This window comes from Podarcis bocagei, assembly GCF_964188305.1.
Source record: "Podarcis bocagei genome assembly, chromosome: 16".
NCBI lineage: Eukaryota > Metazoa > Chordata > Lepidosauria > Squamata > Lacertidae > Podarcis > Podarcis bocagei.
The window spans coordinates 14527458-14554052 of NC_138142.1; the positions used below are offsets into that span (position 1 = coordinate 14527458).

A 26595-nucleotide genomic window follows, 5' to 3' on the forward strand; every position below is an offset into this window, starting at 1 on the left:
TGCTTTAGGTTCTGAACCGCTCTGAAATGCCATGCACCACAATGGAAGCTAAAAGAGGTTATAAAATAACAATCTGCAAATACCGTATTTTTTGCTATATAAGACTCACTTTTTCCCTCCTAAAAAGTAAGGGGAACTATGTGTGCGTCCTATGGAAAGAATGCAGGCTGCACAGCTATCACAGAAGCCAGAACAGCAAGAGGGATTGCTGCTTTCACTGCGCAGCGATCCCTCTTGCTGTTCTGGCTTCTGAGATTCAGAATATTTTTTTTCTTGTTTTCCTCCTCCAAAAACAAGGTGTGCCTTGTGGTCTGGTGCATCTTATAGAGCGAAAAATACAGTATTATTCTCTCTCGTCAGCTAATGGACTTCTTGTCTGAGACCTTCCACAGACTCCGTAGGTGGGCATATACAGTACATATAAATTACAAAACCACGAGGGTATACAAACCTATATGCTTTATTGCTATTATACCAGTTTTAGATTTTAGGCAGATGAGTTTTGCTACCTTCCTCGCTGAGGCTAGACCTTCGAGACGACGAGTGTTTCTTCAAATCTTCTCCAGAGTTCTGACTCGGAGCTCCTACTTCGGGCAAAACAGTCCCTGACCCTCTGGCCCCGTCAGGGTCTATGTTTAATTTTTGAGAAGACGATGCCTTTGGCGTCACATCGAGTGGCGACTGGTCTTCAGAATCTGGAGCTTCAAGCAAGGTTTTGCTGTCTTCAGAAGTGATAGATCTCCTTGATACAAATTGGTCTGGAAGTCCTTCGCCCTCTACAGATAATTCCTCAGATTCGCCCTCTCCGAAAGCAACTATATCAAAAATATCTGTTTCTTGGCTGCCCTCTTGCAGGCTACTGGACTCTATTTTTTGCAGTATGCCTGACTTCACTTCCTTCTCCACGGTGCTTTTCATCACCACGACTTTGCCAGTGGGCATGTCGGATTTGAACAGGACGCTCTTCTTCTCCCCCGATTTTTTCTGCAGGTCCCACAGGACTCTCTTTTTCTTGCCTTTCTTCTTGTCTTTCTGCTTCGGGGTCTTGGGCCTCGGTTTGCGCGGTGCGTAGATCTCGTCGTGGACTTTTGACCAGTCGATTTGAGATGATAGCCGTATCCCACTGCCCTTAACTCTCTTGTAGCCGAACATGATCTCCAGCAGGACCTTGGTTACGGGAACCGAGATGAAGCCCAGCTTCTCGGAAAGAAGGGTTTCGTAGTTGTACTTGTACAAGATGAGCTTGGCTGCGTTTTCAATCAGGAAATCAATGATGGCTTGCTTCGGGAGGGGCTTGCCTTGCAGGCGGGCACGTTTGATGTCGCTGGGGCTGATGATACGCCTTGAGACAGCAGACTTGGAACAGTGGAAAGGGAAGACAGAAAGTGTTGAAAGAGCTACTTAACAATGCCATAAAGGTAAAGGGACCCCTGACCATTAGGTCCAGTCGCAGACAACTCTGGGGTTGCGGTGCTCATCTCGTTTAATTGGCTGAGAGAACCGGCATACAGCTTCCAGGTCATGTGGCCAGCATGACTAAGCTGCTTCTGGCGAACCAGAGCAGCGCACGGAGACACCGTTTTCCTTCCCGCCGGAGCAGTACCTATTTATCTACTTGCACTTTGACGCGCTTTCGAACTGCTAGGTGGGCAATAGCAGGGACTGAGCAACAGGAGCTCACCCCATCGCGGGGATTCGAACCGCCAACCTTCTGATCGGCAAGTCCTAGGCTCTGTGGTTTAACCCACAGTGCCCACCCGTGTCCCTAACAATGCCATAGGACAATGGTTTTCAACCAGTGTGCCGTGGCACCCTGGGGTGCCTTGAATGATGGCCAGGCGTGCCATTGGCAATAATAGCTTCTGTCCCTCTTTCCTCTCCCCCCTCCTCTGATGCCCTCTCACATCTCTGCCACCCAAAGGTTTGCACAGGTGTTTTTTGCAGCAGCCCTGGCTACAAACTCCCCAGGCAAATGGTGCCTCTGGGGCTGGCCAGGGGGTGATTCCCAGGCCCCTGTGGGGCAGTGTGAGGGGGTATCTCTCTCTGGGGCAGGGGGGCAGCTCAGAGACCGGGGGCGGCAGCCCAGAGGATTCCCAAGGTGAGGGGAGAACAGAGGAGACTGAGGAAACACTCCACAAGGAGGGTGTTCAAAAAAGGGTGAGAGGCTATCAGCTCTGGAGTCGAGGGGTGACATAACTGGGCTCCTAAGCCCCATAGAGGTGCCACAGAAAGAATGTAGTTGGTGAGCCACCAGCCAATTACCCCAGCAGCTTGGAGTTAACTATTTATTAGCAAAAACAGGTACTGGACTGTTATTTTTGCCAATGCATTTTGATTATTCCTGTTTCTAATACCTGCATTTTCATTTACACTTTATTTTCCAATACATCGCTCAGCTGGAAAACAGCGTCGCAAAATTCAGAAGAAGTGCAAATTTCAAATGATGGCTGTGTTTTAGTTCACATAGTGTTTTGGAAAGCGCAAATTAAGCAAATTTAAGTGTGGACAGATTCAAACCTTCTCTCCCCCCCCCATCTCTATTAGTGGGTAAGGCCTGCGGGACCCTTGTCATACTCCCCAGGTAGGCCGCAGCCTCCCTTTCTTTAGAAATTTACGTACCTGTTTGGACTCAGCAACTCCTTGGGTAGAGTCTTTTTTCTGTCTTGGTTTCGGAAGCGGGGGCGGAACGTATTTCGGTTTGGGTGGGGGCTCCTCTGGCGGCGGCCTTGGCTTCGTTTTCGGCAGCGGAGGCGGCACGTATTTGGGTTTGCGCTGAGCTTCCTCAGGCCCCATAGATTTCCGCTTTGATTTCGGAAGGACTGGTGGTGTATATTTTGGCTTGCCCTTCTCTTCCGGGGATGGGGTTATGGATTCCCCTTTTGGTTTCTTCCTCTTCTCCCTCTCCCTGTCCTTCTCCTTTTCCTTTTCCTTCTCCTTCTCCTTCCCCTTGTCTTTCTTCTTCTTCCCCTTCTTCTTTTTCTTCTTCTTCTTCCCCCCCTCTCCCTCCTTCCCCTCTTCGGATTTGGAGTCACCCTCTTCTGACGTGTCCTCCCCGCTCTCGGAGTCGGCTGAGCCGCTCCTCAGCTCCTCGCCTTCCTCGCCTTCCTCGCCTTCCTCGCTCTCCTCCATTGAAGAGGCCCACGGCAGCAGAGGGTGGCCTTGCTCGTCGTAAGCGCCCACAAAGGAGAATCCATCCGCCATTGTCACCTCCAGGACTTTGAGGACCGCTTGGTTTATTATGCACTGAAGAGCCGCAAGGATTTTGTTTTCTTCCAAGAAATCTAGGGCCGAGAAAGGTTCGTTTCCTGGATAGTACAAGGGGATGCTGCTGGGAGTGGGTCGTTTCAGAACACTGGTGATCTCCTTGTGCAGGGACTCTACGGACATCGTCTGCTTTGGGATCTGTTTCCTGAACTTTGCAAAATAATCCCTGTGCGGGGGGTGTAGCTTAGTGAAAGACTCTGCCAGTTTGGCCCAAATGTGGAAGTGTTCTTGCCGGAAATAATAACTGTCCCCTGATCGTTCTGAAAATGTCTGCAAGCGAGTAAAGGAAGAGAAAAGAAAGTATATTATAACAGCATCAAAACAAGTAACAAGGGGATGTGTACGGTCTGGATATTCTAGGTGGAAGCTGGGAACAGACCATTTCATAACTCCCAGATAAGACAACGGAGGTACGTAAAAAACCACCTTACGCTGAACCAAACGATTGGTGCATCTAACTCAATACTGGCCACACCAGTGCTCTTCAGCCTTAGGCTCCCAGATGTTGTTGTACTAAATCATTACCCGTTGCCTAAGCTGGTTGGGGATGGTGGGTGTTTTAGTCCAGCAATATCTCAAGGCCCAAGATGGAAAAGCACTGGTGTATAGTGACTGGCAGCAGCTGCCTGGGGTTTTGGACAACCACTGTCCAAATGCACACTTGCTCTTCCTCTCTCTTAGCTGCTTCATGCAAAGTCAGACCTATCTAACTCATTATTGTAAACACTGGCTGGCAGCAGCTCTCCAGGTTACAGACAGGGTTCTTTTCCAGCAGGGGTTGCATAGAAAGCAGGTGCTCTTTCACAGAGCTACCAAAGGCACGGCCAGTGTTCCCATCTTGTTTAGGATTTGCATCCTAAGTAGAGACTTTTGTCCCTGAATCAAGGGTAGGCAACCTCTTGCCCTCCAAATACTGCTGGACTACAACTCCCATCATCCGTGACCATGGATCATGCTGGCTGGGACTGATGGGAGTCCAGCAACATCTGGAGGGTCTCAGGTTGTCTACTCCTGGTCTACCCCTACAAAGATTTAGCAACCCAGATCAATCAATCAATCAATCAATCAATCGGAATGACTCTCTGGACAATTTCCACATTCTCCTGTGTCTTTGGGTACTCTGAGCTATTTCCCGACTTTTTCATTTTCCTTTTTTTATCACATCAAACCATTCCTGCTGGTTTGCCCTCCAAAAAGGGGCAAACAGCAGAATAGTAAAAAGAAAGAAAGTAAAGAAAGGTTGTTATAGGAGACCTGTGATAATCGCTGCACATTAATAAGTGATCACACAATAGGTACCATTCGTGAAAAGTGTGATTCTCATCTTGGAATGACTACTCTTCACCCTCCCCTTCCACGGGCCCCTCCAGATGTCATTTTTTTATTGTGCATTCATGACGATTTGTGCACACGGAATTATCAGGGAGGTCACATGTGTTCCCGCTTTCAGTCATATTCACCCCTGCAAAAAGTTTTGGGAGAGCCACACTGCTTCCTTTTCAATCAGTGCACATCCCATAACTCCCTGCTGAAATCTCGGAACGTTTTATAGCACAAATGTTCTGGTTTATTTTTGTCCCCCTTTTCTTGTGCTATAGCCCGGACAGGAACAATATAGTGGCATTGGGAAACATCGCGGAACAAACTGAAGCAGAATCAATATGGCACTAATTCACTGTTATTGTTATATGTTGCAGAATACACTCACAATAAAACACCTGTCTGGAGGAGCCTGTACCCCTCTTTCAGTCCGTGCATCCAGTTGTGGATGCCTGCTATGCTGTCCCTGCACAATGGAATTAGAATCGAGGAGCCTTTCCGCAGGTGGAAGGATTCCTTAATATAGATGTGGGCATTGTTCATTCATTGCTGATGGATGAGCTCTATAGCATTAGAGCAGTGGGGAGGAACATTTTAGGGTCCACAGGACAGATCATTATCAGGATTGGCCTCATGGGCCAGATTTGACAGTTATTTTTTTGGAGGAGGGATAAAAGTAAAGGGTAAAGGGACCCCTGACCATTAGGTCCAGTCGTGGCCGACTCTGGGGTTGCGGCGCTCATCTCGCTTTATTGGCCGAGGGAGCCGGCGTACAGCTTCCGGGTCATGTTGCCAGCATGATTAAGCCGCTTTGGCAAACCAGAGCAGCGCACGGAAACGCCGTTTACCTTCCCACTGGAGTGGTACCTATTTATCTACTTGCACTTTGACGTGTTTTCGAACTGCTAGGTTGGCAAGAGCAGGGACTGAGCAACGGGAACTCACCCCGTCGCAGGGATTTGAACCGCCGACCTTCTGATCGGCAAGTTCTAGGGTCTGTGGTTTAACCCACAGCGCCACCCGCGTCCCTATTGGAGGAGGCATACCCACCAGTTAAACTCCCCTGTGTGGCTTTGCCCATGCTTCTCCTTTTAACCCCTTATTGTTGGCGCTTTAAATGGGGAACATGGGGACACTTGCAAAGGTAACTGCTTTAAGGCAGTCTCTGTGTTCCAGTTGGGAGTGCGGGGAATGTCTTAAAGCGGCTTCTCTTTTAAGTGGCTTCTCCCCTCTGCAACCCCACCACCCACTCAAGGGCTTTAATATTCATTCATCAGTTTATGAATGGGGATTAAATCCTGCTGGCTAGGCTGCATGATCCTGTTCGTTCCTGGTTCTGCAGCCAATGTAATATTAAACACTGTCCTCCTGCCCATCAGCTGACAACACCGGTGATGTCAACTGATGGGTAGGTGAGCATGATTTGGAGAAAACTTGACAGGCAAAATTGGGCAATTTGATGGGCCTGCTTTGGCCCACAGGCCAGAGGTTCCCCACCCCTGCATTAGGGTCACAACATAATTCAAGCCTGGAGTGCAACTGCGATTTTCATCTGTCATTAGCTGCGTCACAGGCACTGTCCAGTAGGTTCCTGCGACACTCAAGTTTTATAGAGAGCCTTTCCAATTGCCATGCTGCAACTGGCTTTGAAAGAATCACATCACACACACACCCCAGGAACAACACACAGTGCCTTGAGGGCTAAGAACCTGCACCGCTATGAGAACAGTAGGAGATTGCAAAGGGAAAAACAGAAGCTTCTGTGCAGGATATTGTCTGCAACCTGACTCAGTAAATGAAATGAGCGTTCAGTGATCTGAAAAAGGCTCAAAGCCATGGCTCCAGGAGGAGTTGGCCACCAGGCATGTGGCTGGAAAAGAACTGCAAAGAAAAGGCTCCCTTTCTACTGCTGGGTCCTGTGGTGCAACAATATGCAACCATCCTATGTCCTTGCACATGCATTATGGAATTGCTGGATATAGTACACCACTTCCACACCCGTAAACACCTCCCCCCACACACATAGCAGGCTTTTCTGTAGCGGATCCAGACATTTTGTGCAGAAGTTTATTTCCGTGCATGGATTACATTGGCTGGATCAGAGCGGGGAACTCTCAGCGCGGCACGGGAGGTCCGATCCGTCAAGAAAGTCCTCCAAATACCTCTGCGTGGAATCCTCCGGAAACTCCCTCCCTGGGCCTCTCATCTAGCCTCGGGAGCCTGGCGGCATATTTATCCAGGAGGGACATTTTTCCTTCGAGCCTAGGCTCCCTTCTGCTCATGAGACATGCTTCCCAGTCGTCTTCAGAGCTGGAAGTGGCCGAGGTGGTGTGGTACCTAGACTGCGAGCTGCAGGAGAAAGACCACGACCTGCTGTCCATGCTGGAGCCAGATTCTTCTTCGATATCAAATATCGGGTCTCCATCCTCGGTCGTCACTCGCCGCAGCTTCCTCACGGCATCCTCGACGATGTTCTGAAGGCTTTCCAGGACCTCCTCGTCAGCTAAGAAATCCACAAACTCCGAGAATTCGTTGGCGAGGTGGCTGCTTTCGCCGTGACTGCTGGAGCGCTGCTTTCGTTTCCCTTTGTCTGGGCTGAAAGCTTTGAACTCAGAAGCTGTGGTGGCGGCGAACTGGTCCCGGAATTGGCAGCGGGAAGGTGGCCTCAGGATGTTCCTCCAGTCAGAGGGATCTCCTTGTCTTAGCTGTAGACAAGGAAAAACCAGGGTGAAAAGGGGAATCGGGTCTGAAGTTACTGGGACTGTATCAAAAATGCGTGTAACACCAGCAATGTAGGCAGTGATATAGTGGAGGGGAAAACACAGGGCTGTGTAGTTCTAGGACTTTTTTCAGAGCAGGAATTATGACAGCTTTGGCCTGGGTAATTGGCAGCTCTGGTGAGTGGAGGAGGTGATAATAAGGCTTTCAAGTTTTTTGTGGCAGATTAGTGTGAGGAAACAAGCAGGTAGAGGCTAGTCACTGCTTTCCTTTCCTTTGTTGGGCGTCCCTACTTCATGCTAGCAATTTAAAGGGTAACACTTCCTTTTACAATTATTTGAATTTTTCATTGAAAGCCAATGTTTACATTTCAGTTGGCTTTTGTTGAAGCTCAGTGGGTTTTACAAGTTGAACCAATGCCATCAGCTGACAGCTGAGTGGTGCTTAGCCCTAGTAAGAGGTCAACAAAGCTGTCGATTTTGGTTCTCTAGTTTTCTCATTTTTCAGTCTTAATTTCAGCTCTCCGCATTTCTGCAGCAATTTGCCTTTTTAAAAAACTCATGAAAATATATCAGCAGAGTGCAAATTTCTCCTGATGAACACGGGTTTGCATGCAGTTTTTACTAATATACACATTTTTGCAAGCAATTTCCTTAAAAGCTAATGCATCTGTGTGTGCTATTTTCACAAATGTATGCATTATGTGCATGTTTTCTCGTTCATAGATGAATATTCTTTAGAGAACCGAATTGCAAAATTCAGGTAAAGGTAAAGGGTAAAGGGACCCCTGACCATTAGGTCCAGTTGTGGCCGACTCTGGGGTTGTGGCGCTCATCTCGCTTTACTGGCCGAGGGAGCCAGCGTACAGCTTCCGGGTCATGTGGCCAGCATGACTAAGAGCAGTGAACCAGAGCAGTGCACAGAAACCCTGTTTACCTTCCCGCCAGAGCGGTACCTATTTATCTACTTGCACTTTGGCATGCTTTCAAACTGCTAGGTTGGCAGGAACAGGGACTCAGCAACAGGAGCTCACCCCGTCACGGGGATTCAAACTGCCGACATTCTAATCGGCAAGTCCTAGGCTCTGTGGTTTAACCCACAGCGCCACCCGTGTCCCCAAAATTCAGGTAGGTTCAGATAAAACTGGTTTCCTTAAAACCAGGCCCACAATTCTCAACTTGTGCATTCTAGTGGTAATGAGCTATGCATCCATGGGGAACCACTAACAGTGACTCCCCTGAAGACCTCTATGATTCAGCAGGAATATAAGGATTCAAGCAGTCCTTGAGGTATCCTGGACGGCAGCTGGCTCTGCTACTGCCCACCATTTTCAGTCCTGCCACCCCCTCCTGCCACCTAAGATTGACAAGTCCAATGTCAAAGTAGGGGAGCACCAGAGGGCACTTTGTTGCGTTTACTACACCACTTTTTACTCCATGAAGCTCAAGGTGCCTGGCATATTCGGTTCTCCCCTTCCTCATTTAACCCGTACAACAACCCTGTGAGGTAGGTTAGGCTGAGAGTCAGTGACTGGCCCTAGGTCAGCCAGTGAGCTTTATGGCTGAGTACGGATTCAAACCCTGGGCTCCCAGGTCACAGTCCAACACTCTAACCACTACACTGACTCAGCTTGGGTGACTCCCCTTCCTCGAATTGGATGGCCAAGGGCAACCCATTTCTGTCTCTCTTTGGGCCTTACCTGAGGTCCCCTGAGGCTCTCATCATCTGCCAGATAGCCGGAATATCTACGACTCACCATGGTGCTGAAAGGACAGCGGCTGTCCCCTCCTTTCTTTTCACACCTTCTGTCTCCTCTTCCTGCACAAACAGACACACAAAAATAGGAGTGTTGTTATTATTTTACGGGACGCGGGTGGTGCTGTGGGTTAAACCACAGAGCCTAGGACTTGCCGATCAGAAGGTTGGCGGTTCGAATCCCCGCGATGGGGTGAGCTCCCATTGCTCTATCCCAGCTCCTGCCAACTTAGCAGTTCGAAAGCACGTCAAAGTGCAAGTAGATAAATAGGTACCACTCCAGCGGGAAGGTAAACGGCATTTCTGTGCACTGCTCTGGTTCACCAGAAGCGGCTTAGTCATGCTGGCCACATGACCCGGAAGCTGTACGCCGGCTCCCTTGGCCAATAAAGCGAGATGAGCGCCGCAACCCCAGAGTCGGCCACGACTGGACCTAACGGTCAGGGGTCCCTTTACCTTTACCTTTACTATTATTTTACAAAGTGAATTCAAAAGTGAATTCCTGATGAAAGGTCTAGGAAGGAAAGCGCTCATCAACATTTTCATAGAGGGAAAATATTTGGTGTGTGAATGATATCGGAGTTTGGTAGCAAAAGAGCAAAGATGTGGACCTGGCAAGGGACAGAGGGTTTAATTTCGATATAAATATATAATACTTATAAACCGCCCGCACTTTCAAAACATCATGACGCCATACAGTAAAACCGTTAAAACGTTGTAAAATTACATAGCCATAAAAACAGAACGAATTGAGCTACGCTCAATCAATTCTATAAAAACACTCAGTGGAACCAAATAGTTTTAAGCAGGAGGTGAAACATCGAAATTGTAGTCGCCTGTTAGATTTCAGTAGCAGCAGTATTCCAGATTGGTGCCACTGCACTTGGTTTCATGAGGGCTAGAAACTCTGAAAGCGGAGGCAATTAATATACCGTATTTTTCGCTCTATAAGATGCACCAGACCATAAGACGCACCTAATTTTTGGAGGAGGAAAACAAGAAAAAAAATATTCTGAATCCCAGAAGCCAGGACAGCAAGAGGGATCACTGCGCAGCGAAAGCAGCAATCCCTCTTGCTGTTCTGGCTTCTGGGATAGCTGCGCAGCCTGCATTCGCTCCATAAGACGCACACACATTTCCCCTTACTTTTTAGGAGGGAAAAAGTGAGTCTTATAGAGCAAAAAATACGGTAGATAAATCCCAGTTCTAATGCACGTATGACAACCAAACCCTTCCATATCCAAGTACGTCCCATACTCGATCTGCCAGCCTTTTTTGAAAAAACCAAACTGCTACTCACAATTGTGTTCATTAAAGGTGAAAAATCCCAGATTATGAGAGGTGAGCCTAGGGTTTCTTTACCCTCCAAATTTCTCGTTGAGGATCCTGCCCAGCGGGCTCCCTAGCATCGAGGGGTTTTGCCAACGTGAGGAAGTCTCTTGCCTCAAATGTTCACACGGAAGCCAAAGAACTGCTTATGCCTCTCAGAGAACCTTCTCTGTCATTGTTAGGTAATGGATCCTGTCTGTTTGCCCGTGCGATTCCATCCATTTGCATAGAACATTCCTATCGCATAGCCCAGCTCTCAAAGCGCGAGTTCAGCTAGCACAAAGGTGGGGAGCCCTTTCCAGATCAGGGGCCACATTCCCTTCTAAGCAATGCCCAGAGGGCCAGGTGTGAGGGGTGGGCGTGGCCGGAGGCAAAAGGCGGGGGCGGAGCAATGAATGCCAATCTTACCTTTCTACAGTGGGCTGGTTTCTACAGACAGACACGCCCCTCTCAGCCCTCCATCCAGATAAGTGAGACAAATGAGCAGAGATCAAGGACCCACTCCTACCAGCCAAACCACCAAAGGAGGATCCAAAATAGATCTGGTGAGGGGTGTGGCCTGGGAAGAGGGGGTGTGGCCTGGAGAGGAGGTGTGGTCTGATGAGCACATCAGGTACCTGATAGGGAGAGGCTTAGAGTGACGCATTTATGCCCTGAACTGGAGGTTCTCAAACACTGAGCTAGTTTGTTGGTGCAAGAAATCCAGACTTGGAAATCTTTCTCTGAAAGCACAATCTGAGGGAAATCACAGCCAGAGGGGAGCTATACATTCCATGTTTCTGAAAGGCACTCTTTGTATCCTCCAGACATGTTTGATTAGGGCTTTTTTCAGCCGGAACTCAGTTCCGGCACCTCTCAGGTGGGCACCATGGACAATATAAGAGAACAAGGGCGGCTCTCATGGTGAGTTCTAGTTTTCTCCAGAAAAATAGAACTGTGCATGACCCAGCTGCAGCTATTATTAAATGGGCAGGAGAGAAGGAATTACGAGCCTGGATCAGATGTTGTCCTAAAAGACAGGGCAGGATTTAGGCATTGGACTACTGCCATGCGCTCTACGTGGGGCTACCTTTGACAGTGACCCGGAAACTGCAATTAATCCAGAATGCGGCAGCTAGACTGGTGACTGGGAGTGGCCACTGGGACCACATAACACCGGTCCTGAGAGATCTGCATTGGCTCCCAGTACATTTCTGAGCATAATTCAAAGTGTTGGTGTTGACCCTTAAAGTCCTAAACGGCCTCAGTCCTGTATACCTGAAGGAGCATCTCCACCCCCATCGTCCAGCCCGGACACTGAGATCCAGCTCCAAGGTCCTTCTGGTGGTTCCCTCATTGCGAGAAGTGAGGTTGCAGGGAACCAGACAGAGGGCCTTCTCAGTAGTGGCGCCCGCCCTGTGGAACACCCTCCCACCAGATGTCATGGAAATAAGCAGCTATCTTCTTTTTAAAGGACATCTGAAGGCAGCCCTGTTTAGGGAAGTTTTTAATATTTAATGCTGTATTGTTATTAACACTTGATTGGAAGCCGCTCAGGGTGGCTGGGGAAACTCAGCAGGATTATTATTATTATTATTATTATTATTATTATTATTATTATTATTACTATTACTATCTTGCTTTGAGCTGGCATTTCTAAAATCCACATCTGCCTCCACTTGTCCATTTCAAAAACCATAGCTCTGTGGCAGAGAGCCTGCTTCGTAGGTAGGAGGTCGCAGGTTCAATCCTCAGCATCTCCTCTTTTTGAAAAATTGATCAGGTAGGAGGCGATGGGAAACTTCAGCCCCAGATCCTAGCCAGCCGCTGTCAGCTTGGGCTGGAGGGAGAAATCAGTGGACACCTGGTATGAGGCAGTTTCTTACCTTACCAGACTGGAAGCTGGGGCTGTGCGCTTGGTGGAAGAGTCTCCCAAGTGCCATTGAATATCCACTTTTGCCCACTGGCATGCAGCCTCCAGTGGTTTGCCCTGAGGAGTTTGCAGCCCCCGGGGGATGAAAAACACCCCTTGCCCTTTATGCAAGCTTTCATTGGCTACAGGTTGCTTTTCTCTCGCACGCCGGTGCACAAATACGTTTTGTGCAGGTTTGGGACCCTGAGAAGAGAAACCTGAATTTCGTGCCCGTCCCAACACACCACACAACTATCTGTAAGGCAAAAATTGCAGGAAGAATGCCGCTTGGCTGCATATTCCTTTGTGTATGGCCTGGATTTATTCCCCTTCATAAAAAGAAGAAAAGAGTTCTGGTATGTGTGTGTGAGTTTTACAAAAGATTCCTTGTCTGCTGCGTCTTGGCACGTCAAAGACAACATTCCAGCTGATAAGAATGGCAGATTTTGAACAGGGATGGGAGGGAGAGGAGCCGCGTGAGCAGAAAGCGTGGCTGGCTTGGGGGGAGACGGTTGTCTTCCCAGCATCCCCTAGTGGCTCAGTTGTGGGGAAGGGCCATCACTGCCAGTCAGTGGAGACAATGCTGAGCTAAATGGACCAATGTTGCCACAGAGAGAAGAGGTGGTGGCTCAGCAGTAGAGCATCTGCTTTGCATGTCGAAGGTCTCCAGCAACTTCTGTTAGGACCATAGCTGTCAACTTACAGATTTGAAAATAAGGGACCAGCAGCCTCGAAAATAAGGGATCAGCAGCCAAAATAAGGGATTTTCAGAGCACAGGTATGTTCAGCTTCTGAGCCCCTCCGAGCCAAAGGCAGAAAGCCCAGCCAGCAGCCAAACGAAGCCTCAAGTGATGGTTCCCACAGCACAGCAACCCAGCAAAGGGGATGCAGCAAGGAAAACCACCGTCACCTCTCCGCTGGGAAGCGCTGAGCAAAAGCAAGTCCCCAGGCAATGCGGCCGATTTGATCCGCACAAGGCATGCAAGCTCCACCCCCCCAGTCGTTCTTAAGACTCCTTATTGGGTGAGCAACGCAGCCAAGCAACACAGTTGGAGCCTCCCTCCTCCCTGGCCGGCAGGGAGGGAGGGAGAGGAGCTGCTTCCTTTGAAACCTGGGAAATTTAAGGGACATCATCAATAAGGGACAGCAGCGGGACACAGCGCTGGGATAAGGGACTTTCCTGCCAAATAAGGGACGGTTGACAGCTATGGATAGGACTGGAAAAGCCCCCTGGCTGAAACCCTGGATAACTGCTGCCAGTAAGTGCAGACAATACTTAACCAGTGGTATAAGGCAGCCTGCTATGTTCTTGCAGCCCTAATTACATAAGAATGTTGGAGGAGCCCCTCTGGATCTAGTCAAAGGCCAGTCTAATGCAGCCCCTGTGTCTCACAGCGACCATTCAGAGACAATAGCAGAGTTGGAAGTGGGGAGGAGAAGTTTGTGGAATTGCCCCCTTCCAGCTCCCATAGTGGTCCCTCCCCCAACGTCTGAAGGACCACCTTGCCCAGTGGGAAGTTAGATGAAGTGGCAAAAGATTCTTGTAAAACGAACAACTTGTTGTTTCCTTTTATTGCAACAGTGCTTATCTCCCTATATACATACAAGTGCAAGGCTGTCATCACACAGCCCCCATTGGAGGAGTTGTCCTGCCACATTGGATTTGGATGTATCCAGAGCACATGGAGTAGGAAGGGGAAACTCTAGGAAGTTGGTAATGTGTTTGGTCGTGGGAGAGAATAGCGGGGAGATTGGTGACCACTTTGATTGTGGTATAAAAAATAACCAAGGGACGCAGGTGGTGTTGTGGTCTGAACCACTGGGCCTCTTGAGCTTGCCAATCGGAAGATCGGCAATTTGAATCCCTGCAACGGGATGAGCTCCCGTTGCTGTCCTAGCTTCTGCTAACCTAGCAGTTCGAAAGCACACCAGTGCAAGTAGATAAATAGGTACTGCTGTGGCGGGAAGGTAACCAGTGTTTCTGTGTGCCCTGGTTTCTGTCACGATGTTCCATTGTGACAGAAGCGGTTTAGTCCTGCTGGCCACATGACCAGGAAAGCTGTCTGTGGACAAACGCCGGCTCCTTTGGCCTGAAAGCAAGATGAGCGCCACAACTCCATAGTCACCTTTGACTGGACTTAATCGTCCAGGGGTCCTTTACCTTTTATATAAAATAAACATAAATAAATAAGCAAATGTTGCTGGAGTCCAAGTCCCCATCATTCCTGACCACTGGCCATGCCCCTCCCCAACTCCCTTGCCATTTTTCTGCAAGAGATGTCTGTTTACAGGTAGATAGGAGTTTTCTGCCAGATGTATTTATAAAGGTAGGCTCTGTTCTAATTTTATATTATTATACTTAGTGGCAAGAGAGACACACAGCCCTCCCAGGTGTCATTGGACTCTCAACTCTCATCAGCCCCAGCCAGTGCTCAAGGGTGATGAGAGTTGATGGTCACAGGTTGTCCTCACTGGACCTGTCTACACTGGCAAAAAAGGCAATTCTGATAGGGAGGGGAGAAGGCAACATCCAGACCATTGCTCCTTTCCTGGCTGATAGTTGAAGCTCCCTTTGCCGTGGCACTCTTCCTGGGTGTGTGTGCAGGATGAAACCCTCCAGAGGCCCTTTGGTGGAGGGAGAGAGCAGTTCAGGTCTCTACTGCTGTCCTCAGAACCACAGGTAGCCTGATGTGTGGCTGCTGCCATCTACAGGACGATATGAGAACAATGCAAATCTGGGTGTGGAGCTGAGCAGTAAGGTAAAGGTAAAGGGACCCCTGACCATTAGGTCCAGTTGTGGCCGACTCTGGGGTTGGGGCACTCATCTTGCTTTACTGGCTGAGGGAGCCGGCCTACAGCTTCCGGGTCATGTGGCCAGCATGACTAAGCCGCTTCTGGCGAACCAGAGCAGCGCACAGAAACGCCGTTTACCTTCCCCTTCCTATTTATCTACTTGCACTTTGACATGCTTTCAAGCTGCTAGGTGGACAGGAGGAGGGACCGAGCAACGGGAGCTCACCCCATCACGGGGATTCGAACCGCCGACCTTCTGATCGGCAAGCCCTAGGCTCTGTGGTTTAACCCACAGCACCACCTGTGTCCAGTAGGGGGTTCAAATCCCCACTCAGCCATGAAATTCATACGGGACAACTTGGGGCAGTTAGCCACTGCCTCTCAGCCTAACCTACCTCGCAGGGTTGTTGTGATGTGGTCATTTCCCCTCCCTCTTTCTTCTGTCCCGTTTTCTCTCTGATGCTCCCTTTCATGTGGCTCTGGTGGCGCTGTGGTCTAAACTACGGAGCCTCTTGGGCTTGCCGATCGGAAGGTTGGCGGTTCGAATCCCCACGACAGGGTGAGCTCCCGTTGCTCTGTCCCAGCTCCTGCCAACTTAGCAATTCAAAAGCATGCCAGTGCAAGTAGATAAATAGGTACCACAGTGACGGGAAGGTAAACGGTGTTTTTGTGTGCTCTGGTTTCCATCACGGTATTCCGTTGTGCCAGAAGCAGTTCAGTCCTGCTGACCACATGACCCGGAAAGCTGTCTGTGGACAAACGCTGGCTACCTCAGTTTGAAATGAGATGAGCGCTGCACCCCATAGGGTATCCTTTACCTTTACCCTTCTTTTTTTGCCCATGTCCCCACCCAGCTGGCAGACAAAGGAAGGCTCGATTGCTCTTCCCAGAAAGCCTAAACTATTTACTTTCAGCGGATGACTTTTAAAAATTGGGGAAAGGGGAGCGATTGTTGTGTTCAGCAAGATGGAGAATCCTTGAGAAGACACCACGAAGAAGCCCTCCATTGCATGCGTCCTGGGCACCGATTCTCTTTTTATATATAAAATTTTTTATTAGTTTTCAACATATCATTTTCAACAATAATTAAACATACTTTCATATCTTATACCGTTTTTTTTTACTTCCATCAATCACATCTGAAAATTTTCCAATCTAATCACTTAATATACATTACTTACTTTCACTATTACATTTAAATCTCATAACTAATACCTCTATTCTGCTGCTCCAGAGAAGCGGACACGGAGCAATGGATCCAAACTACAAGAAAGAAGATTCCACCTAAACATTAGGAAGAACTTCCTGACAGTAAGAGCTGTTCGACAGTGGAATTTGCTGCCAAGGAGTGTGGTGGAGTCTCCTACTTTGGAGGTCTTTAAGCAGAGGCTTGACAACCATATGTCAGGAGTGCTCTGATGGTGTTTCCTGCTTGGCAGGGGGTTGGACTCGATGGCCCTTGTGGTCTCTTCCAACTCTGATTCTATGATTCTATGATTCTATTCTTTCTCTACTTTGCAATATTTCATATATTTCTCCTTACAAAACTTCCTGTAGTCCTACTAGAGTAATTTGTTGATTACAATTGCTCTTCAAGTAGTTTGTATATTTCTTCCAATCTTCTGTGAATCTCTGGTTCCTCAGGTTTCGAATCCTTCCTGTCATTTTATCTAATTCTGAGTAGTCCATTAATTTTGTCTGCCATTCTTCTTCCATCGGAATTTCTTCTTGCTTCCATTTCTGGGCTAACAATACTCTTGCCTCTGTTGTTGCATATAAGAACAATTTAACATCTTGTCTATTAATATCCTCACCTTCTGGGCACCAATTCTGAGGGCGTAAACCTGAGCCATCACGGTGGTACCCTCCCAGATGAACATGCAAGCGCAACATCTGTCCTAGTCCACCAAGCGGCCAAATTGACATTTTATCTAACAAATATTCCTCATACACCCTCTTCAACAACTCACCTTTGTAGAATATTCTTCTGCAGATTGAATATCCAGCATCTCTAGGCAGAACCTTGTTGGATCGGACCGCAAACATTCTCCCAAGCTGGAATGGAATCTTAATTGTTCTGAACTTGTGCCATTTCATACTATCATGTGTGGAATGTTTTTCTTCCATGCAGCTGGGCAGAGCACCTTGTCAGGTGGCCCCAATACGAAACAAATCAATAAACAAACAACAAAAATTTGGTGCGGGGGCCACATAAAAGTAAGCTGGGGGACACATGTGTCTGTAGGGCATGCCTGTTCTAGGGAGACAGATGGCACGTTTTCCCTGGGAAGAAGGACTGATTGTTAAACCTCTCTGATAACTGTAGCTCAGTGCAGGAATAGGGTTTTCCAAGAAAGTGTCAGTGCACTAAACAAACTGCGTTTCCCAGGTTCTTTAGGGGAAGCCTTGACTGTTTTAAAGTGGTACAATACCGCTTTAAATGTGTAGTGCAGACGCGTCCTGTGTCTCTGGATGGAGAGGGCAGAGGAGGTCAGGCAATTTGGGATGGAGGTGGTCCAGGGCTGGTCTCTGCCTTTTGCCTGCCTTGCAAGGTTGTTATGAAGACTAAAGATGGGGTTAAACCATAAGAAGCTGTTATATATGGAGTCAAACCACAGCTGCACCCAGTTCACTATTGTCTATCTACCGCTGAGCTATGCTCCCTTCCACAGCTACACCACATACGGTCAGGAGGATAAAAATATAAACTAATAGGCAAATCCACACCACACATTTAAAGTCCAGTCAGTGCACAGGACTTCTGACGAAGAACCTTGGGAATTCTTTGGCTCCGATAACAGTGATGTTATGGGGATGCGGGTGGCACTGTGAGTTAAACCACAGAGCCTAGGACTTGCAGATTAGAAGGTCGGTGGTTCGAATCCCCGTGACGGGGTGAGCTCCCGTTGCTCAGTCCCTGCTCCTGTCAACCTAGCAGTTCAAAAGCACGTCAAAGTGCAAGTAGATAAATAGGTACCACTCCGGCGGTAAGGTAAACGGCGTTTCCGTGCGCTGCTCTGGTTCGCCAGAAGCGGCTTAGTTATGCTGGCCACATGACCCGGAAGCTGTACGCCAGCTCCCTCGGCCAATAAAGCGAGATGAGCGCCACAACCCCAGAGTCGTCCGCGACTGGTCCTAATGGTCAGGGGTCCCTTTACCTTTACCTAGTGTACATGACTTCTAACAAAGAACCTTGGGAATTATTTGGCTCTGATAACAGTGAAGAAAGGAGCAGCTCTAGAACTCCTGGAAACTCGTATTGTATTTTGTATATTTATATCTCACCTCCCCCTGGCCCAAGGTCACCCAGCCAGCTTCATGGGGACTAGAACCTTGGCCTCCAACACTCTAACCACTACACCACACTGCAGGGGTGCCGACTTGAATAAAATATGGGGGGGGGCAGGTAATCACCGCATAACCAATCACATGATGTGGAACACACACCATTTGAATGGTTGTTGTTGTTGTTTAGTCGTTTAGTCGTGTCCGACTCTTTGTGACCCCATGGACCAGAGCACGCCAGGCACTCCTGTCTTCCACTGCCTCCTGCAGTTTGGTCAAACTCATGCTGGTAGCTTCGAGAACACTGTCCCACCATCTTGTCCTCTGTCGTCCCCTTCTCCTTGTGCCCTCCATCTTTCCCAACATCAGGGTCTTTTCCAGGGAGTCTTCTCTTCTCATGAGGTGGCCAAAGTCTTGGAGCCTCAGCTTCACGATCTGTCCTTCCAGTGAGCACTCAGGGCTGATTTCCTTCAGAATGGATAGGTTTGGTCTTCTTGCAGTCCATGGGACTCTCCAGAGTCTCCTCCAGCACCAGAATTCAGAAGCATCCATTCTTTGGCAATCAGCCTTCTTTATGGTCCAGCTCTCACTTCCGAACACCACTACTGGGAAAACCATAGCTTTAACTATACGATTTGAATGGTAATTCTCATCAACTTGGGGGGGGCAGCCCCCTCAAATATTTTATGGGGGAGGTGAAAGGACCTCAGCCCCTAGGAGTTGGCTCTTATGCCACACTGGAAGCAAATATTTGGGTTAGTTAGCTAAGGGTGCTGGGAGCTGTAGCACGTTGGCAGGGGCGAACTACAGTTCCCAGGATTTATTTGGGGGTTGGAGAGGGGGAGGGAGCCATGTGCTCCGAACGGGCGCTGGAGATGGGGTCCTTAAACTAATTCGAGCTGCCTGCCTCTCCCCCCCCCCCCGCCAGGAAAAAAAATCCACCTTAAATCCCAACGCGTCCCCGCTTTGTGCCGTCAGGGGGCGCTGCCGCCCCGCTCCGACCTAACCGATTCTTTTCCCCTCCCAGGTTGCAAATAGCTTCCTGCTGCTGGAAGCGGATCATGGATGCTGCGGTTGCTGCAATTGTTCCACCATGGGTGAGTGCAAGAGATCTCCCTTCCCGTTAGCCTGGGACACGTGGGCGGCGACTAGGAGTGTGGTGGGGCGGTGGGGGTCCTCGCCTTAGCTTTGCAGTCCCCTGTGGGGTCCGCTGCGTGGGAGATTCGGATCTCCAGGGAGGTGGGAGGACGGGAGACCAGCGGGCCCTTCTCCCTTGCCCTTCTTTGGACCTTTGCAGAAATAGATATATATATAGCTAGGGGGCACACACACACGCTTGCAGATCCTGCCCTTCTTGGAGGGGTGGGTCGCTGCGGGGGTGGGCTGGCCAAATAGCTGCGCTTTCTTGCAGGACCCCTTCTGAGGTGCTGCAAAAAAAAAAAAAAAAAAAAAAACAAACCCGCTGCAAACATTGGGGCTTCCCTCTCTCTGGAGCGCGCAGGATCGCACCGTTGCATTAGGCTGGGATGGGAGCAATTCGCGCCGGGGACAATAAAGGATTCCCAGGCTGAGCCGCCTTTGCAGCGTCGCGAAATATGGATCAAGCGCCTGGAGGTGTGAAGGTGAAGCGGATCGCCTTGGGGGCAAAGGAAGAGGGTGGGATCTCCTCGATCTGCGATGGCGCCCTGCGTTGGGGGGCAGAGGAATGCTGCGGAAAGACTTGCGGGTGGAGAGGCCGGTGAGCTTAGGAGGAGTGCCTGGGAGAATCGGGGCCAGCAGGGGAACTGAAATAGGGAGGTCGATCTTTTTCCTTGTTTACCATCACTTGGGAGAGGTAATGATCACGCTCTGACACTTGAGCGCTGTAGATCTATAGATCTATGTGTATACATAGGCATTGCACATCAGTTGTGAGATTGCAATTGGTTTTAAAGTGCTTTTATTTTGTGTTGCTGGGAACTGTCCTCGGACCGTCTGGTGGCTGTTATTTTTAATCATTTTTAATTCATTTATACAATGCCTCCCCCCCCCGACTCAAGGCAGCTCACAGGAGGCAATAAGAAAACCACTATCAACGGTTAAAAAACAATTAAACCTTGATAGAATTAAAGCTCTATACAAATATATGAAATGATTTTGATAATGATGATAAGGAAATTGGGTGTGCTGGCCTGGAATTGCCCCAGCAAATAAATCGCAGGCGGTGTTAGCTGTGTTCAATTTTTAGTACAGTAAAATATTTTTTTTGTTAATACCTTAAAGACTAAATGATTATATTACAGCAAAACATTTGTGGATCCAAGCCCAGTTTCTCAGAGGTAAAAAAGCATTATCTTCAATTTGCAGACAGAGAAAGAGAAAATTGATGCTGGTTCATTTTCCAGAATCGCCCCCTCCCCCCTGCAACTAAATCAATTAAGACCTGATTTAGGATGTTTGACTTGCATGTAGTAAATAAAACTTATAAAAAGTTCAATTAAATTAACACCATGTGAATTTTATGTGCTGTGTAAATCTCAGAAGCTTTTCCAGTAGCGAAAAGAATTGGAGCTGAATATTTCAAATCAACAAAGCCCATTTAAGGAGCTTCAAGTGTTATTAGTCAAGCAAATTCAAAGCTTTTACTTGGAAAGTTATTTTTTTTATTGAGATAGGACATATTTTAAGGCATGGTGTTTGCTGGGGGTGGGGAAGTGACAGCGCTGAAAACGGTTAGCATACTAATTTTAGCATGGCCAAAGACCTCTTGACATAAGCGCATGAGCTTCTTAGGGAAAAGTCACCTTAAAAAACCACATTAGTGATCACTTTCATTCTAGGTTTGAATGGCATCCTATTCATTCCAGTCACTCAATTTGTCTCAGTGTGTTTGTTATGCTACGAATTCATTTTCTGAAACGGTGTATTTCAAAAAGTGCGAGGTCTGTCTTCGCTTCCAGTCCCCTGATTTAGGGCTTTAAAGGTAATGACCTTGATTTGTGTCTGGAAACAATTTTTTAAATTATTATTTATTTTTTTTGCCTGCTGTAAGAAAAATAGGAAACTGCCTTACACTGACTCGGACTTGTTGGGTACATCTAGTTCAGCACTGCTTACACGGACTGGCAGCAGCTCTCCAGGACTTCAGGCAGGGTCCTTTCTCGACCTGAAGATGCCATTAGAGGTTGCACCTTGAACCTTTTGCATGCATCAGTCAGGGTTTAGGCCCAGTTTTGGCACAGAAACTGCTTGGGTTGCCCTGTATGATGACCTCTGTTGGGGGGATGTGTCCCCATTAGGTAAAGGTAAAGAGACCCCTGACCATTAGGTCCAGTCGTGACCGACTCCGGGGTTGTGGCGCTCATCTTGCTTTACTGGCCGAGGGAGCCGGTGTACAGCTTTCAGGTCATGTGGCCAGCATGAATAAGCCACTTCTGGCGAACCAGAGCAGCGCACGGAAACGCCATGTACCTTCCCGCTGGAGCGGTACCTATTGATCTACTTGCACTTTGACATGCTTTCGAACTGCTAGGTTGGCAGGAGCAGGGACCAAGCAACGGGAGCTCACTCCGTCGCAGGGATTCGAACTGCCGACCTTCTGATCAGCAAGTCCTAGGCTCTGTGATTTAACCCACAGCGCCACCCCCGTCCCTACTTACTCTTACAAAGCTCTTACTATGGTATAATTGTAGAGTTGGAAGGTACCATGAGGGTCATCTAGTCCAACCCACTGCAATGCAGTAATCTTCTACCCAGCATAGGACTCGAACTCCTGACCCTGAGATTAAGAGTCCCCTGCTTTACCAACTGAACTGCCCCAGCAGTCAATTAACCCATTTCCTTTTTATTTGCGTGCCCTTTTGAAAACTTTGCTTAGAAGCCAGTTGTTTTGGACTACATCTCCCATCAGCCCCAGCCGGCCATGAAGGCTAAGGCAAAGTCTTCTCTAGCTACTTCCTTATAGAGTCCAGATGACTGTGCAAAGAAGCGCCTCGATTTGCTCAGGCCACGCCTATCCCCGCCTCCAGAAGTCGAGACGATGCTTTCGACAGTCTCCTTCTATCTTAGGCAACACACTCTTGAGCGGTTAAACCACGCCGGTCCTGACAAACCAGTCTCCTTCATCTCTGCTCCTCAGCAGATTCAACAGGATGCCCGTAAGTACAGCTCATTCCTTCCGCAAATGGAACGGAGGAGTCTCAGTGCCTTCTTTGTATTCGCCCTAGACGCTGGGCAAACACACTGCAATGCCGGACTTTCCTACTTTGGGAAAGAAGGAGCGGTACAGGGGCTCTAAGCCATTCTGAACGCTGGAGAGGGGAAAGGGAAGTCAATACAGCAAAAGGGAAACCTTTGCTCCACTGCTGAAGTTTTAAGGCAGCTTCAGTCCCAGTGCAATTTTTTTTATCGTGGGACGGGACCTTCTTCTGAAACCCCAACCATCCAGCTTCACGTTGGTTTCATTTGGAAGGACCCATTCGCCCACTCCTGCAAAGCCCTCGTACACAGTGTGTCCAAATTTAACCTTCACAGAATCATATAATTTAAAGAATTGGAAGGGATTGTATGCCGTTGTCCTGTACGGGGACCAAACTGCAACCTTGACATTATCAGCACCGTGCTCTAACCAACTGAGCTCTCCAGGCAGCTATTGGCTTTTAGTTGTCTTTTTCTATTGCTTCTTTCCTTTCTTATATTACACCTTACTGTATTATGGTTCGAATGCTGCAGAATGCATGCTAGGTTTTTATCTATCCCATAAGGTAAGCTAGGGGGAGAGAGAGAGAGACTGGTCCGAGATCACCCAGTGAGCTTCATGGCCGTGTGAGGATTCGAACTCTGGTCTCCCAGGTCCTAGTCTGACGCTGCAATCACTACACAACACTGGCTGTTGGAGCTGGGCAGAGGAATGCCTCTGCTTTATTCCAGGTGTAAGTGGGATTTGGCCTAACTTTGCCCCTCCGCAATGATCACCCGCACCCAGTGAAGGTGTCGGTTTTTAGCAGGAAGCACCTAACGCTTTGCTCCTGCTGCATCGCTTTCACCCTGTTGCAGGAATTTTTAAACCTGTTGACCTTTTAATCTGGAGGGAGGGCTGTGTGTGAGAAAGCGAGGCCAGGCTAATCCTGTTGAGTAACTTTGCATACAGACGCGCCCTTCCTTTCTTCTTTCCTTGAATAGCAAAATAAACTTGCTTTCTGCACCTCCCAGGAGGATGGGCAAAGCAACGTAGGTGATACTAGCAATTATGGAACCGGCACCTAGACTGTTCACTTCTGTGCTGTGGCAACAGCTGTAGCCAACGCTGACTCATGCTTTGATCTGCTCCAGACCTGTCCTTACATTTCCTGAGGGCGCTCTGGCGGGCTTGATTCTTGTGTGATTTATTCAAGACTTCCTCTTGCATTCTCTCCCCCTGCCCCCACTTCCAGGGCTGACTCCTAAGGATGCCCAGAGCCGCAGTGAAGCTCATAGTCACCGGAGATGACTTTGGCTACTGCCCAAGAAGAAACCAAGGCATCGTGGAGTCTTTTCTCTCCGGCGGCGTGTCCAACGTGTCCCTCCTGGTGAACGGCAGCGCTGCGTCCGATGCAGCACAACTGGCGAGGAGGTGAGAGCTCCCTTGCTTTTCTGTCTCTTGCTCTCACGCAGGCGCCTGTTTCACAAAGCCCTGCCACCCATGAAATTGAGCATGACCGCTGGCTCGGTGGTGGAGCCCATGCTTTGTGCAGAGCAGGTCCTGGGCTCAAATCCTGGCATCCCCAGTTAAAAGGCTTCAGAATGAATGAATGAATGAATATCTATTTGCATCAGCCATCAGCCGTAGCAGTAAAACGGCAATACAATATACAAAGAATAGAAATAAAAAGTCAATTATATAAAATACGTTTTAGGTTTTTGAATCGATAGTCAAGTAGTGGATCTTATTCTGATTGCCTCAGCTAAAAACCTTGCAAGCTTTGCTGTCACCTGCTCGTCTTGATCTGCCAAGAGAAAGGACACTGTGGCAGTGGCTGGGCGACCCAGAATGGACAATATAAGAGGGGTGATAATGTCATTCCTCAAGTCTTTATAAAGAGTGCAAGCCATCAATTTGGTACTGCCATCTCCACAGGGACATAAGCGTTTTTTGTGTGGAATCTATAGGAATCGTCCCTCAAATACAGCCGAGGGCAATACATTCAATCTCGAGAGAGTAAAAGCACGTCTATATTTTTGAATTGCTAGGTGATGCAGAGAGGGTGCCAGAGAGTCGAAATGGGAAGGTGGAAAATAGTCATACCACGGGCAAAATTTCCTTATTGTGGCCAAGTTGTTCTGACGCTCGATATCATTTAGGCGCTGACAAATTAGACTGTTTGCTTTACTAAAACCCAAAGTGAGTAGCTGTTGTGGTGATAAATCACAAGAGTGAAGTTTTTGACAGACAGTTTTAGTCCAGGCGCTCTTGTGACAATCTTGCAGCACTAGGGATATTAGACTGGGGGGATTTGAGTTTAGGCGAAGCCAATAGTTAAGTGTCCTATGCCAGATCCGTAATTCTACCGAGGGAAGATTAGCCTCTAAGGTGCAATGATGCATTTGGGACACAGGGTGGTACAGAGAAAATTTGCCTTAAGAACTATGATTGGACAGCTTCCATAGATCCAAGGTGAGTGAAAAGGCTTCAGAGCTTCAGAGTTGTGCCACGTGAACATGGGAACATGGGAAGGAGCTTTTTAACCCCTGAGAAAGAAGCCTTCTCCCCCTTTGTGCTGACTGGCGCCTATCAGAGTGAAAGGAGGAGAGTCGGCCACTGAGGATAGGCTCTTAGGGTCAGTCTGGCACAAGAAGAAGAAGAAGAAGAGTTTGGATTTGATATCCCGCCTTTCACTCCCTTTAAGGAGTCTCAAAGCGGCTAACATTCTCCTTTCCCTTCCTCCCCCACAACAAACACTCTGTGAGGTGAGTGGGGCTGAGAGACTTCAAAGAAGTGTGACTGGCAGCTGCATGTGGAGGAGCGGAGACTCGAACCCGGTTCCCCAGATTACAAGACTACCGCTCTTAACCACTACACCAAACTGGCTCTCAGCATTGAGGAGTTGTTCTGTATGCTCCAAAGCGAAGCGTTTAGGAACACCGAGAACACAAGGGGCTTCCGTTTCGAGAGAATGTTGTGCAAGATCTGCTACTTGCAATGGAGCTTCAGGGAAAACACAACTTAAGACGCCTCAAAAGGTGATATTGGAGTAGTCCAAATCAGTTGCCGGTGTATGTGCACAGAAAATAATGGATTTACCTTAAAGGCAACGCCTAGAGTTCTGCTGCCAGCCAGTGCAGACAACTCTGAGCTAGATGGATCATTGGTCTGGCTCAGGATAAGGCAGATTCCTATCACTGCCTTGTCACTTATATGCACAGTACGACTCTGCAGTCTGCAGAGAGTGCTTCACATGCAAGTTTCAAAGGTCTCAGGAGCCTGTTCTGCACAACTAAGTGCAGTGCTTTTAGTGCAGGTACTCCTGATCTGTGAAATAACATCCCTTTTGAGATATGATAGGCGCTCACAGTCTACAGTTTGAAGCTATGTTCTGACATGCTTTTCCAGTTGAATGAATAGGTCTCTGCCATGGGTACCTGTGTGTGTGTGTGTGTGCGCGCGCGCTGGTTTTTTTGCATTGTTTTTAAACTGATTTTTAAGCTGTTTTTATTGTACACCACTTTGAGACACATATGTGCAAGGCCAAAATAATAGTAAGAATAACAAGGGTAATTATGACAAATACAGTGGTACCTCGGGTTAAGTACTTAATTCGTTCCGGAGGTCCGTACTTAACCTGAAACTGTTCTTAACCTGAAGCACCACTTTAGCTAATGGGGCCTCCTGCTGCTGCCACGACGCCGGAGCACAATTTTTGTTCTCATCCTGAAGCAAAGTTCTTAACCTGAAGCAATATTTCTGGGTTAGCGGAGTCTGTAACCTGAAGCGTATGTAACCTGAGGTACCACTGTAACAACAGCTAATAAAGCTCTGCTATTTTAGGGCTGGAGATTGTGGCAGGGGAAACCTTAAGTGCCACCCACGGCCTTTTTCGATGCTCTCCTCTTTTTGAAAGCAGCCTGCGGAGCCGACGGCCTTTACCGGCACACTTTTTGTAAATATAGAAAACACCTGGCCCCGTTTCTGATTACAAGCCCTGCTGAGTCCGGCCCATGAGGCCGCGTGACTCCAGTCTGAAACGGCTTCTTCGAATCCAGGTCAGAGCCTTCGGAGTGGCGGC

The 26595-nt window shown here is 48.4% G+C and overlaps 2 protein-coding genes and 1 long non-coding RNA gene across 8 annotated transcripts in view; 2 read left to right on the plus strand and 1 right to left on the minus strand.

The window, feature by feature from the left end:
* The window catches only part of YDJC (YdjC chitooligosaccharide deacetylase homolog), a 123125-nt gene that overhangs the window by 82723 nt on the left and 13807 nt on the right, over nucleotides 1–26595 (plus strand). For 2 of the 6 annotated variants that reach the window (XM_081175113.1, XM_081175112.1), the window contains exon 3: nucleotides 23767–23945. In XM_081175113.1, the coding sequence (XP_081031239.1) occupies nucleotides 23782–23945 (164 nt within the window). In that variant the 5' untranslated portion in view covers nucleotides 23767–23781. Of the gene's footprint in view, nucleotides 1–19333; nucleotides 19453–19864; nucleotides 20094–20119; nucleotides 20190–22007; nucleotides 22492–23766; nucleotides 23946–26595 lie in introns of those variants that run through there. The other 4 variants (XM_081175110.1, XM_081175115.1, XM_081175114.1 and 1 more) reach the window with 4 other exon arrangements.
* The window catches only part of LOC308576080, a 114454-nt gene that overhangs the window by 9765 nt on the left and 78094 nt on the right, over nucleotides 1–26595 (plus strand). The window lies entirely within an intron of this gene.
* On the minus strand, nucleotides 445–10547 carry CCDC116 (coiled-coil domain containing 116). Its single transcript, XM_081174823.1, has 5 exons — nucleotides 10358–10547; nucleotides 9002–9120; nucleotides 6747–7289; nucleotides 2620–3534; nucleotides 445–1356 (listed from the first exon to the last, which is right to left on the minus strand). Exons 2-5 carry the CDS (start codon nucleotides 9059–9061, stop codon nucleotides 481–483), a joined length of 2394 nt encoding a protein of 797 aa, XP_081030949.1. The 5' UTR covers nucleotides 9062–9120; nucleotides 10358–10547; the 3' UTR covers nucleotides 445–480.